The 13,849-nt window shown below is 49.1% G+C and overlaps 5 protein-coding genes across 5 annotated transcripts; 2 read left to right on the top strand and 3 right to left on the bottom strand.

Annotated features, from left to right (window-relative positions):
* Positions 1–268: 268 nt before the first annotated feature.
* Positions 269–1,028, bottom strand: LTR64_004872 (uncharacterized protein; the record flags this gene model as incomplete). Its single annotated transcript, XM_064899216.1, has 4 exons — positions 269–318; positions 340–451; positions 550–861; positions 909–1,028. The coding sequence occupies 4 exons, from the start codon at positions 1,026–1,028 to the stop codon at positions 269–271; spliced, it is 594 nt and encodes a 197-aa protein (XP_064755173.1).
* Positions 1,029–1,613: 585 nt separating this feature from the next.
* Positions 1,614–2,336, bottom strand: LTR64_004871 (uncharacterized protein; the record flags this gene model as incomplete). The annotated part of the gene is made up of 1 exon (XM_064899215.1): positions 1,614–2,336. The coding sequence occupies one exon, from the start codon at positions 2,334–2,336 to the stop codon at positions 1,614–1,616; it is 723 nt and encodes a 240-aa protein (XP_064755172.1).
* Positions 2,337–5,964: 3,628 nt separating this feature from the next.
* LTR64_004870 (uncharacterized protein) lies at positions 5,965–8,211 on the top strand (the record flags this gene model as incomplete). The annotated part of the gene is made up of 1 exon (XM_064899214.1): positions 5,965–8,211. One exon carries the CDS (start codon positions 5,965–5,967, stop codon positions 8,209–8,211), a length of 2,247 nt encoding a protein of 748 aa, XP_064755171.1.
* Positions 8,212–8,921: 710 nt separating this feature from the next.
* On the top strand, positions 8,922–9,846 carry SAR1 (COPII coat GTPase; the record flags this gene model as incomplete). Its single annotated transcript, XM_064899213.1, has 6 exons — positions 8,922–8,940; positions 8,989–9,092; positions 9,232–9,271; positions 9,319–9,384; positions 9,439–9,738; positions 9,806–9,846. The coding sequence occupies 6 exons, from the start codon at positions 8,922–8,924 to the stop codon at positions 9,844–9,846; spliced, it is 570 nt and encodes a 189-aa protein (XP_064755170.1).
* Positions 9,847–11,804: 1,958 nt separating this feature from the next.
* GLC7 (type 1 serine/threonine-protein phosphatase catalytic subunit glc7) lies at positions 11,805–12,916 on the bottom strand (the record flags this gene model as incomplete). The annotated part of the gene is made up of 4 exons (XM_064899212.1): positions 11,805–11,894; positions 11,944–12,243; positions 12,292–12,693; positions 12,737–12,916. 4 exons carry the CDS (start codon positions 12,914–12,916, stop codon positions 11,805–11,807), a joined length of 972 nt encoding a protein of 323 aa, XP_064755169.1.
* Positions 12,917–13,849: the final 933 nt, after the last annotated feature.

The raw sequence follows: 13,849 nt of genomic DNA, 5'->3' as shown, positions 1-13,849 counted from the left end.
CCTGCCTGGTGTGCTCCGCGATGTTACCAAAGGGAATACCGAAACCTTTCACATCACAGGGGAAGCGTACAAGCAGCAAACGTTTCACATCTCATAATGGTCGGACTAACAGTGGATGAATTGTGGGGCGAGCAGAATCTTCATCGTGTTAACAAAACGAAGCACGTTTGAGAGACAAGTGAAGTAAGCTTCCTCTAAACATCCGTCGTCGTGCCTGGTACGTGTGAAGGAACTGCTGCCTTCACTGATATGAGCGACATTTGCAAACTCATGCTCTCCAGCTCTTCAAATCTGATACCCTCGTCAATAAGAGCAGGCCTGACGGGGTGAAAGACTTACCCTCCCGTTCGTCAACCTCTTGAAGCATATCCTTGATATCTTCTTCACCTAATTCAGCCCTGCGCTCAAATTGTTTACGATTCGCTTTCATCCATTCGCCTTCATCACCGGCCTGTAAACCGGCTTTAGCTCATGCGCTGCTAGCATGTTTTCCAGTGCACGTTGATCATACTGAACACACGTATCGACCTGGCAAGAACGATCACTTACCTCTGGAATAGGAAACCCCTTCTCACGACCCATATAGCCACCGATAAAAGTGACAGACATGATTTCCATAGCCTTCCTCTCCTTCTCAGGCATATCCTTCTGAGGCTTGTCGTCTTCCGTCTGCCCCTCGACTCGCTGACCTACGACAATGTACCAAGAGTCCTCAATCTGCTCGGCAAGTTTGTCGAATTGTTCCTTCGTGCGACTGGCAGAAGTGCGCACGAAACCTATGATTCTGTTGGCGCATTCTTCTTTGGGCTTGCCTGCGACGAAGTAATTGTGTGCAGATGCATCATGTGAGTAGAATTTTACCTGGAGGCAGTGTCAAAGAGAGTCTTGGAGGGCATCATACTACTGACTTGCACGAAGATACTTGGCGTGGTGAATGTCCTTGAGTGTAGACGGGTTATTCTCTCTGCGAGCTCAGCTTTTTGTTCCCCTTTCAGCGGGTAGGAATGCTCAACGTTGTATAACGGCATGATGCTAGCAAGACGATCTGGTTTCGGATCTGTGAAGCTGGCAAGCACTATATTTTTCTGTCACGAGCACAGCGATAGCGAGTATAGGTCAAAAACGTGAGAACATATAGGGAACGTCTTGTTATTCCACTTCTCTTCCTTCAGGTACGGCGACTGCCCCTTGCCTTGAAGTGTGCCTTGAGAAAACGTGTACTACTGCTGCGTCATTGAACGCTAGGATAGTCGGCAGCAAGGGAGACGTTTGTTACTCATCGTGAAACGGATCGAGCGATGTGATGGTTGGAGCGCCAAATGCGGGGTGTTCAAGAATTCGTCTGAAAGCTTGGTAATTCGGGCAATTCTCGATAAGCCCGGAATCTATTGTTGTAGTTCTTCTCGCTGATGTGGGAGGTAATGCTGCTGTAGTGGCTCCACGGTGTACCAGGAGTGGGTAGCATGGAAGGTCTGTTTCAGTGTAGCTCAGCTCAATACCACAATGATAACGCCAAACATCCAGTGGTGGCTTTCCAATGCTAGAGCATGTCGTGTAGAACGTCAGAGTACACGCTTAAAGCTAGACATAGCTAAATCTGCCTAGAACTGTTGTCAATTCGGCTTCTTGGTCAGCCACCGCAACTTTCGCTTAGGCGTCTGGCTCATGATCAAGCCAGCAGCAGCTAGTCTTAAAACGCTTGTTGCTGCATGTGCTGCTCGTCGTTGTTCTTCATCTAAACCACAATCCGAACCAGCTTTGTTGCCAACATCAGAGGTTTTGACCTGCACATCTCTTTTTATCTGCTCATCGTGTTGCTGCAGGGCAGCCATGGTGAGCTTGTTCTCTGCGTTCCGTTTGATTCGAACTCTTTCTTCGGTGCACCATTCTTTCAACACGTCTTCAGCAGGGAACATTTTTGAACGCATGACGATCCATATTGGCACAAGCAGCCTGTGTAGTCTCTCTTCCTCTCTGACGATCTCGAGATCTCTTTGCTTTCCCTCAATGTTACCCCATTCCGCTCGCCAGAACGCTTTCTTTAATGGTGTCCTCCTGCACCACGGATGTGCGAAACGACTATCCAGGTACACCTTGGTGACTTCTTTGTAATTTTTCTTGTCCTGGTCAGCTCGATCGAGAAGGGAGATAGGTTGTGGCTGTTCTCTAAAAGCTTTCAGATCACGAAAGAACGAACGATGCAGATTCCGCTTGATGAGCAGGGCGTCGAAAAACCGTGTATAAACCTCGTGACCTTCGTTGAGACGCGTAATGTAAAGCAAATGGTCTTCATCGATTTCAGGATGGAGAATCGAATCGTCTTCGACTAGGCCCATGCTTTCGTTATCTTGTTGGGGCGGTATGCTGAAGAAGTAGTTGATTCACGACAATCGATCATCTGTGATTAGCAGGAGGGAAACATCAAAGAAATATCTCGCGACAGATGTCGTTGCCTAACCAAGCTCCATCATTCTTTTGATACATTGGAACAGCCAAGCAGAGCCATGATCTCTCGGCGACAATGTTTGAGCTTGGGATCGGCAGGCACGGGAAATTGCAGACTTTCACGAATTCATGCTCAACGCAAGGCTGCCATCTTGCACCAAAAAGGCCCAGTATAAGTCAAGACCAAAGAAGGTTATTAGGACGTCGATAGCTAAGTAGATGTCGACGACGTATATTCTGCTTGATTGCGACGATGTGCTACGAGTACTACTAGGCTAGGGCATACTATCGTTAGCGCATTCTAGGGCTGAGCAGAGGCAAGAGAGGTTGGAAGAGAATCCGCACTATCCGGATTTATGGCTGGCTGTCAAGTTGAGTTCAACATTCATTCTAGGTTACGTATAGACACTTGACAGCCGTGCATGAAAAACGTGGTTTGTTCCAAGAAATGACTGCTCTGCCGGATGTCTGTGCACAAGTAGATCCAGGCGCTGTTCCGATCAGTGCCTGCACAGACACAATGCACCATCGTTACAAGCTGGAGGAGGTCCAAAGCCTCGGACTCACTGTCGGCATCAACGCAACACATGCAAAAAGTAGAAGTCACATCTAGACCAAGGACAAGAGACGGACTGAGCCGTCTAGGCGAACGCACTGAAGAGGAGCTGTGTGAAGCTATGCAAGCACAGAAGGATGTCTGCATCTTGCCCCACGCTCAAAATACGATGCATTGTCTCGTGCATTCACACATGCGTGCTGGCACACGTCCATTTCTTTGCAACTGATGTCTTATCACAGCCAGTTGTCATTCCGCTAGTGTTCGCACAATGATGCAAACCCACAATCTCGTCCTGGTTGCGACGGTAGTGGTGTATAGATGAGTTTGTGGCATGGAGAATCTATTGGTCGAGCCGCTTGATTTCAATTGTTGAAAGTATCGAACCACACCCTCAACCCCACACAGTCCTGCTTTTGAGTATAGCTCTAGAAGCAGTCTTGTGAGCATGTGTAACATTGAATTAGCTCATGGTCAAGCTTCTTAGCTGCACCGATCCCGCTTCGGTGCATCGAAGCTAAAGTCTGCGATTCGGGATTTTCTGATTGGACCTTGTAAATGCCTCATAGAACTGAAAGATTGCAATACAAGTACTAACCCCATTTTGGTTGTGGAAGAAAATGTTGAAAAAGTATTGCTGCTAACCATGCTGAATTTATGGTCAGACTCGGCCATTTCCTGGAAGCATTTGTACAGTAGCCAACACACTCGTCTCGAGATTGGGAACTCGTAATCCAAGCAAGGCGTGGAGCATGTATTGCTTGGTGGCATTCGCCGCAACAAGCGCTGGTTCACTTCGTTTGTACAAGCACGATCTGACGACCTCATACACCAATACCGAGGAGGACCCCCACATCAGACATTTCTGGCAGCAGACGACTGGCATGCATGAGCGACAGCTTCGCAGTGGAGTTTTATCAAAATGGTAGTTGCCAGACAGTAGCTGCGTATATAGCTCGATTACTGTGGTCCTGAGTAGCTAGATGCAGTCTCCTAGGTCTATTTTGCTCCGCGATAGTGGCCAGAGAAAGCACAATACGTGAATCACTGGCTCCCCGCTTTCTGGTGTGATCGTTAGATAGTCATGTGGTGTCACCTGAGTATCATCAGCAACAGGAAGGGTGTACAGACGTACAAGTTAAGCAAAGCAGATCAAAGCAGGGACCTCACAGCCAAACTATTTGGGTGCAAAATTTGATCTTTGGATAAATCGTATAGGTCAAGTTCTGGGCAGACGGCGAGTCATGCTGTTAAAACCTGCTTGTGAGTGCATGCTCTATGCCCTGGTAAATTTCATAACCAAGGAGACCAAAAGACTTGGTATTCAATGAGTGCGCTCGTCCGTGCCGAAGCATGCGAGGCAGATGACATGGTTTCATCATGACGATGATGGCACGCAGCGATCGAGAGAAAGCGTCTGCTCTGGTGGACGCTCGCTTGCCGGTGTGTCCGCACACTGTCTCCCCTGCAGGCGTGGAGAGATGGATGTTTGCAGCATAGGCGGAGTCGTGCAATGCGAAGGCAGGTTGCAGCTGTTTTGTTGTCCAACACGCCCGAAATGCAAATTTAGACGCAGACACAAGCGCTGGGCCACACTTTCCTTACGATCCACAGAGCAACCACTCGCTTGTAAATATTCCTAATACTGTACGTTTGTGTAAAGCTGTTGTAATGATAGTAAGCGGAGTTCTGCCGACTCGCCGTGGGTTTGTCGTGACGAGATAGCATGACAATCTCAACCGTAATTACACCCACGGCAACGATATACATGGCACTGCTTCCGAGTGTACAATAAGTTCAGATAGGTCGTCTGGTTGATGTGTGTCACGAAAGATATCCCTGCACCGAGGTCCTGCGATAACATGTCTACTGGAATGTGGTAAAGAGCTATGAAGGTTTACTCACTCTGCTGATTGTCCAGAGGGACAAGGTCATTATGTTCGGAGCTTGCCCGGCTGAGGGAAAGACTTCACTGTTTGCGGGCTCTGACGGGCCGAAGTCGTGCATGGCGAGGGGTTTCTAAAATCAAGCTGAACGATTAGCCCAGACCTTGGGACGCGCACACCTGTAGGGAAGTATGGAAATGGTTTCGGCTCAACGCGAGAAAGTGCTGAACGTCGGTCAACAAGATGGAAGCAGGTGGCATAGCAGTACGAGAGCAGTTGGAATTTCGTAACACGAGCAAATTTCTTATTGATACGAGCACTTTCTATGATACGAGGCACAAGTGTGTCTCAGCAAAGAAAAGACGAACATCACAGTAGTCAGGCCAGCTGTTCGTCGATTTGTAATGGCGAGGCTCTGCAATGAAATTTTCGAGATCCATAATTGAATTTTAGCCTTTGCTGTTGGGCCCGTCACTGATGCTTAGCCATGACTGGCGGACGTTGAGCCACTGAATCATGCTCTTCACACACATCCATTTCACCTCGAGTTGGCACTAGTATTGATTGCCTACCCACCTTTCCCGCTCACTAAACGAAGCACTTCACCTGCGACAAACACACAAACCTATTTTCTCTTCCCAACTCTCCCCTCCAGATCTCTGGTCAGCAATATAGGTCAAGCACAGGGAATCACAGAGATAACTTGTTGCTCGTAAAGTGCGCAGCGAGGTTTGTCATCAGCCTGCTTTGATCGCCACTGCGCAGTCCGCGGTTCACCTTCACGAAGCATCTACTGAGTACAAACGTTTCGGTCCTTACCACTTGAATTGGGCCTCGAAACTTCATACCACCCTCCTTTTACAACCGCTCGAATCCCGAGACTCTAAGATCCGCCCTACACTTTCATAACCATGTCGCCTAATTTATAGCCTCGACGGTCCTGGTGGCCAACTGAATCAGAAGTAGTTGTTGAGTGACAGATTTGTCACGAAGGACTACACTCTCTCGTCTCGGAAGTACAGTTTATTGCACATTATTACCGCGAAACCCCTCCCTCAAGTCTCTAAGAAGACAAGCATGGAGAGTTTTCTCAAGATGCTGCGAATTACAAATGCCCCGACTGTGCCAGCCGGCGACGATGAGAACACAAACGATGTCGATGAACCTCCAGACGATCGAGTTCCAGAGCTCAGAAACAACTTCAAGAAGGAGAACTCATACAGGTCCAGTGCCATGCCCAGCATGATCCGACGGGAATCTCTTTTGACACGGGCTATACAAGCCGAGAATGGAACGCCGCCACCCTCGACGCGCATACCTGAAGTCCTTCGAGGTCTATCTACCACATCCTCACACAGCTTCGCGAGTACGGCAGAACTAACAAGCGATGCCGAGAGTCCTATTCGATCAGCTTCACCCAGTCCTCCTCCACCATTACACCGACTTCAGATCACTACCTCCACGAAACCAGTCGAAAGTGCAAAGGTTGTGATCGCACCACTTGCGAACGAAGACAAGCCTGTGGTTCTACACAATGGGGAGGCTGCTGTGGAAAAGTCGCTGGGTCGAAAGCGATGCATTATGTTCGCCTGCAAGGATACACCCTCCGACTCTCAAGTCGAGGCTGATTCAAAGCAGAAATCGGTAGAAACCCCTAAGCAGGAACCGGCGCCAAGGAAGTGTCGGATCAGTTTTGCGTGTCCGACCCAATCCAGTACAGATATTAAACAGGCTGAGGCCAAGAAAGATTCAGTTCAAGTTTCTCAGGTCACTTCCCCACAAGTGCCTTTGTTGAGGGTGGAAAGCAAGACCCAGCTTCCAAAGGCCGTTATGCCATTACCATCAATCACAGTTAAGGACGAACGAAATCCTCTATCTCCGGGAGAAAAGCCGTCATTGTCTCCACAGCAGTCTTTCCACGAATTTGCTAGTCCACATGCTGAGAACGAAGAATGGGTTGAGAAAACTGCGGACGTCGTGAAGCCTAAGCTCACGATTGAAGACTGTCTGAAGAAAGAGAACGCTATCCGCAAGCTAGGTGAAGAAGCTGAAGAAGAGGCCGATGAAGAAGAACGCGAACAAGATGAGTTAGAGAACGAGGTTGATGATGAGGACGAGGTAGAGGATGATTTTGCTCCGTCAGACGATGACACTCCTTCCAACGATGGAAACGAATCTGATGACGAGGAGGGTTTTGCGGAGTCCGACGATGAGGACGATGCTGGTTCCGAGTATCAGTTTTGGGCACCCTTTCCCGCGTCCAACAAAGCTAGCGTCGATGCGATGCCGTACTTCTCAGCCCGTCAGAGGTCACGGTCGCGAGCAAGTTCAACTTCTAGCGCACATTCACTGGCTGCTCCCGAGCCTCCAAGGCGGCCAATTGGTATGGCCAGGCCCTCGAAACCGATCAGGATGCGACCTGGAACTCCAGAACTGCCTGATAGCACAGACTTTGTCTGTGGCACTCTCGACGAAGACAGACCACTTGAAGCTGCCTATATCTCATGCCGAGAGCAGAGACGTCGCGAGAAGCATATTCCTATCCCTCAAGACATTGATCCTAGCTTTCCTACCACAGATCCGGAGGACCAAGAAGACGATGAGGAGGATGTCGCTGACTCAAGCGATCACATGTGGGTGAAGCATCAATTCGAGGGCTTCGACGAGGATGTTCGTGGACGTCGTCCTTCAGCCATCTTGGTATCTCCAGTCCACTCACCTGTACACGCTGTTGCTCCTCCACGTCCTGCCCGACCTGCCAATATCTCACGACCTACTCTGCGCTCCCCACCACCAAAGCAGAAGTTGAGTCGATCACCAGCACCTCGTCGTCTGTTCGACCAAACTCACAGACGCATGCGATCGCCTCCACCGACAGGGCGACTACATTCACCTCGTGGTTCGCCAACAAACTTCAAGCCGGCACCTTTCGGCATCACTATCAACCATCTGGCTCAGCGACCAAATGCGGATAAGACTTCGTCACTACCTCATACTCCTAATCCCTTCTTCCGGAACTGGAGGAATGTCCAACAACCTTTCTCTCGCATTCCCATGGCTGCCGTCCCTGCTGGCGACGAGACTTCCAATGACCTTCATGTTCGTGGGCCCGTGGACATTGTAATAGGCCTCGAAAAGAAGCGTCAAAAACGCAAAGAAAAGTACTGGCGTCAACACTGTCGAAAAGCTGCCAAGGAGCAAGCAGTAAAGCGACCGCCTCCAGGTCGAGGAGTCGAGAGAATGAAGGAGCTAGGCCTCGAATGCGCTGAACGAAGTCGTGGTTATGGTCTCGGTCAACCAGCTCAGCTTGTACTTTCTTTGTGATGAGGTTACGATCTCACTGGACTTTTTAATATCTCAGGGACGATGGTGGCATTATCTCATTTCTCATCGATTGTGGTGTGAGGCACCTCATCAATACGAGACACAGTTGCATTGGGATATTTTGCATGGCGTTAAATTGCGGAACATAGGACGCACGGTGGTCAAATACATAGGACGCTGTCTCTATGATGGTTTACATGGTCAAGCGTGGTGTTGGAAATGTCCAGGGCATCCTGATTACACGTACATATTTATGCTCTCAGCAAAATAGCGCTCTCTCGAGCTCGATAGCAGCTCGGTTGATTGAGCCTCGAATGAACAAAGTTATCAGCCAGTGTGTCTTTCCCGACGCTCATACAACTTAAATAACGATTACCGCTGCTGTGCCGCAGGAACCGCGCCCATTTTGTGATCTGCTCTTGCCCTTCACATTTGTTCTTTGTCCAGCAGTACCCGAGACGACATAGAATGACGTAGGTCTGCGTGGATAATTTCGGGCGGCCAGATCGAACAGAGTGGCCCGGTCTACTTTCCTCTGCCAATGCCCATCAATCGACCTTGTCTGCTTGTATCCAAACATTTACTATAGCCATTGCCGATGATCGATAAGATCCAACGCAGTGCATTGAAGAGTGCTCAGTGACATTAACCATACTTCCGACGGCAAGTTGACCTATATCGAAGTCTGGTAGGAAGAGAAGCACACAAACATGTGGATCATAAATTGGTGTATGCCACTGCGCTCGTGAGCAAAAAGCGACCACTGACGGGCAGTAGTTTACGATGTGTTGGCCTCTCTCGGCTTACTCAACAAGCACGCAAAACTTCTATTTCTGGGTCTGGACAATGCCGGTAAAACGACCCTTTTGCATATGTTGAAGGTGAGTTAAGGACATGTTGGAATGTGAAATTGGAAGAAGACACGCAGCAGGCGACCAGGAGTCAAGATGATACAATTAAACGGAGGAGACGGACGGGGAGGGGCAAATGGAAAGCAATAAACGCTGACAGATTGTGAAGAACGACAGAGTCGCTATCCTACAGCCAACACTACATCCAAGTAAGAGCCTAGCAGATCGATAAGAGACAAGAGCTGACACGAGATAGCATCTGAAGAACTGGCCATCGGCAATAACAGGTTCACCACATTCGATTTGGGTGGTCATCAACAAGGTATGCCTGCGATCTCATGCACAACCCTTTCAGCACAACAGCTGACATCCCTAGCACGACGTCTATGGCGAGACTACTTCCCAGAAGTGAGCGGCATTGTATTCTTAGTCGACGCAAAAGACCACGAACGTCTAGCCGAGTCGAAAGCGGAACTCGACGCCCTACTAGCCATGGAAGACCTGCAAAAGACACCTTTCCTTATCCTAGGAAACAAGATCGATCATCCTGATGCTGTTTCTGAAGACGAGCTGAGACACACTTTGGGGCTATACCAGACAACAGGCAAAGGCAAAGTTCCTTTGGAAGGAATTAGGCCGATTGAGGTTTTCATGTGCAGTGTGGTCATGAGACAAGGTAAGCGATACAGAATATTCGATCTATCCAATGGTGGCAGTGGATTTGGCTAACACGATTTTTGTAGGTTATGGCGAGGGCATCCGATGGCTTGCACAATACGTCTAGACCGAGGAGGCTCAAAGAAGTTTCCAGCACTTGACTTCACCCAGGAGATAGATTGTCTGATTTGGAGAAACACACTTACCTATCTAGCATGTATGAGGTGAGTCGGCGCATTACAATCGCAAACCGCTTTTTGGGAGCCATTTTAGCAACGAGTGATAGAGGATTCGCTTCCGTTTTGTGCAGTTTCGCAGCACTATTGGCTTGAAGACGACGAAGTACTAGTGCTTCATCGTGCTTGAAAGAGAGAACGTCGCAGACGTGACAACAGGAACAAGACATCACGAGAAACTAGGACTATAGGCTGCCTTCCCGAGTCCTCCGATGGTATGTCAATGGCTACCTTGTTCTGTATCACAATCTTGAGAATGCACGCTTTCATTCCGGTGGAAACTAATTATGACACCTGCACGACTCATCACTGGAACAAAGTCATTCTCTCATAGCTGGAGAAGTAGCGCAGGCGCATGCTACTGAATGCAATGCTTCCTCTTCAAGTTGATCCACAGAACTCCATGGTGATAATCACTTATCTGCCCGCACAACTGACCGTGCTGCTCTCGAGTAACCCCCTAGCACCTACCAATGGCATTCTCTCTGTCCCCGTTACTAAACAGGCTCTTCTTTAACTCTCAGCACACCCCGCCGTCTCGTCCAGTGAATAAATTCCCACGTAGTATGCACTTACGGAGCTCGTATCAAGATCCCTGCGTATTCACCTCATCTGCTCGACCCAATCCTTGCTTTTTTCTTCTTCTGTGAGGTACACAGATACGGCCTTCCGTTGCTATCTGCTGTTCACGTCAGAAGCAAATTGGCCTTTTAAGATTGCAGTGTCTTGCTCCCCAGCATGTCTGAACCTGAGTATGGCTCATCAGTTGCACCGTATGCGAGGCAGTAGTGTAGTAATAGGTAAAAGCGGAATCAATATCAGCTTTGGTGCTTCGACATGTCGTGTTAGTTTTTTGCTTCGTACGTCAGTTACTATCATGCATGCTTTGCGCGAATAAAGTGATGTAGTAATAGGACTGTCCTCATGGTCACGATGGGTGGTTTGGGAAGATCTTCTCTGGAAGAAGGATGAAGTATATCCGGTGCAGTTCTCGCTACTCGACGAGGCAGTTGTATAGATAAAGTCGCGTTGGTATGGCCCCCAGGTCACTCGGTGCAAGATTGGGCTCAAATCCAGTATCATCCTTTCTGTCTCGTGAGTCTAGGGTATACAGCGGCACTTTAGTAAAGAAAGGACGCGTATGGACAAAACCAGGGTCAACTTTAGCTCAAGGGGCACAACAGGCAAAGAATCGGTGACCACTCTCCAGATGCAACATTGCGCTATATCAAATAAGTCAGAAGTGTACAGTAAAACAACGACATCAATTTCAAAACGGTAAGAACAGACGCGACGACACCTAGTGGTTGCGGATGGATCGTTGCAGTGAAAGTGTATACCAGTTAGTCGCTGTCAAAATCCAGGTCCAGCCGCTAGACGACAACAGCATCATTATCACATCTCTTTCTTCTTGTTGTGGCGCCAGCTCGACCATATTATGCTTGCCATGCAGACAGCCAATTTGTGGTACAGATGACAATAGCAGAACGTGGCCGAAGCAGTAAATCGAATCGTCACCACCCGACATGATTAAAGTCCTACACAGATATATGTCCTGCTCCTTGCATCCAGCCAGAAACACGTAGAAGAAGGCATCGATTTCTTGCTTGCGACGACGGTGAGGAGATGGTGGACGCTGTACATACAAGGTGTGCATTCCGCAAAGAGGCGTTCGACTCGAGCGTTGGTTGTCTAACGATGACGAGGAAAGGACGGAGCCAGGAGAGAGCTAGTGAGATCGTATCGTGTTGAGGTCGTGGAGAGCGTGTGGATCGTGATGGGCCAGAGAGAGAATCTATCTGCGTCCGAATCTGTAGGAAAGCGCTTCGTATCAGCGTCATGTTCTTGATTATGGTTTGGATTTACGGCTGGGAGTGCCCGAGCCGCTGGAGGAACGGCCGTGGACATACTTCTGCTTCTTCTCGGCAGGCTTGAGAATCTGAATAGATGTGAGTACAAGTAACAGCTAGCGAATGAAGCGGACAAACCTGGAAAGAACACAACAGACTCTCATCCACACTCATCATGGCACCTGCATTATCAAACTCGCCGCAGTAATTCGGAGCGCTGAACAAGGTCACGAGTTGTCGTTTGCTAAAGAACTCGTAGCCGTCCTCCACAACCTGATGTGCGCGGCAGATCAGATCCATGTCGTGCTTCTGGAGGAATCTCGACACAACATCCGGGCCGAAAGTGAAAGACACTCCACGATCGTTTTCGCTCCAACCTGTAATATCCTTGTCGGGATCAGACCAGAGGAGGTCACACAGAAGGCCGCAGTCAGGAATCTACCAGGGTTAGCATCAATCAGTAGGCTAGAGGCTAGACGAACGTACATCGGTTGGTCGCATGACCCTGCGTATTTGCTCCATAGAGTTGAGGTCAGGACTTAGACCGCCGTGCATGGTGAAGATCTTCTCGTCAATAATAGCAGCAATTGGCAAGCAGTTGAAGCAGTCAGTAAATGTCTTCCATAGCTTGATATTGTAGCGTCTTTTGCACTCGTCGTAGAAACCGTAGATACGGTTGATGGAGGCGCATTCGTGGTTCCCTCGCAGGATGAAGAAGTTTTCTGGGTATTTGATCTTGTATGCAAGAAGGAGGCAAATAGTCTCCAAAGACTGCTTGCCTCGATCGACGTAATCACCGAGGAAGAGGTAGTTGGCTTCTGGAGGGAAGCCGCCATACTCGAAGAGGCGGAGCAAATCGTAATATTGTCCGTGGATGTCACCGCAAATCTAGACATGTCAGTCAGAAGCTGGCACTGTTGGCGATCCTTACCTTAATGGGAGCTTCCAGCTCGAGGAGTATGGGTTGAGAGATGAAGATTTCTCGGGCCTTTGTGCACAAATATTTGATCTCGGCTTCCAGCAGCTGGACCTGCTTTCCTGGTCGACTGCCTCTGACTTCCAGAAGCCTGTCAATGACCGAATCTAGATCCACCTCGTTTTGATCTGCCATTATCGACTAGTGCCTCACCAGGCAAGGAATGAGGGACGATAAACGAGGACGAAAGGAGGACCGCAGCCGGGTCAGGAGGAGAATGGCGTGGTAATTAATTCGGCTTCGCTCAGTGAACACTATTCCGGGGTCTGCCACAGGTCAGAACCACTCGTACCTAGACTGCTATTTGTGTTTCGATGTGATTTTTGGAGATTGATAAAGCTGATGCAGCAAGGTTTGAAGAATCGAGCGGCAGTGGAGAAATGCTTACGATGGTGATCGGGCCCTTTTGAACTCGTCGGCAGCAGCTCAAGATGAGCAGGACTATGGGCTGAACACTCTCTGCGTGTGAAACGTGAGGGCAGCGCTATATTTTTGTTGACTGAATGATCAATCGTCTGTGGAACTCGACGGCTGAGAGCAAGGCAAGAGGGGCTTGGTATGAAGTCGGCGCGCTCTGACTCGCAACAATATCGTTTATAGACCGATGACTCGAATCTGGCAGAGGGAGGAAAATACAGTAGCTGTAATTGTGATTGAGACTGTTCGATAGCAGTGGTCAGACGAAGGCGCAGGAGTGCTTTGCGCGCGGGACAAAACACGCAGTAGTGGTCAAGAATTGCGAGTAGCAGGAGGGCCGAGCGGTGTATTGGCTTGGCACTGCTGCACCACTACACTGCCAATTGCTGCGAGACACTACCAGTCTGATCTTCACGGCTATAGACTCTTACAGACTTGTTTCGCTTCCTTTTCTGGGCAGATACTGCTTGCTATATCCATTGTGGTCGAGGCCTTCGTTACGGTCGCCCATGGTGTGCACCAGATACGTCCTTGCGACTGCCACTTTAATAAGGTATTTACTGAAACCAGGCAGCAACCACCATGCCTGTGCTTAATTTCTAGCACTACAAAAGACTCCCCAGACGAGGAATGTGAACCAATTGAGCCTTC

Source organism: Lithohypha guttulata, assembly GCF_036872675.1.
Source record: "Lithohypha guttulata strain CCFEE 5908 chromosome Unknown scaffold_3, whole genome shotgun sequence".
Classification (NCBI taxonomy): domain Eukaryota; kingdom Fungi; phylum Ascomycota; class Eurotiomycetes; order Chaetothyriales; family Trichomeriaceae; genus Lithohypha; species Lithohypha guttulata.
The sequence above is the reverse complement of the archived record's forward strand: the minus strand, read 5'-3'. Positions and strand labels throughout refer to the sequence as shown.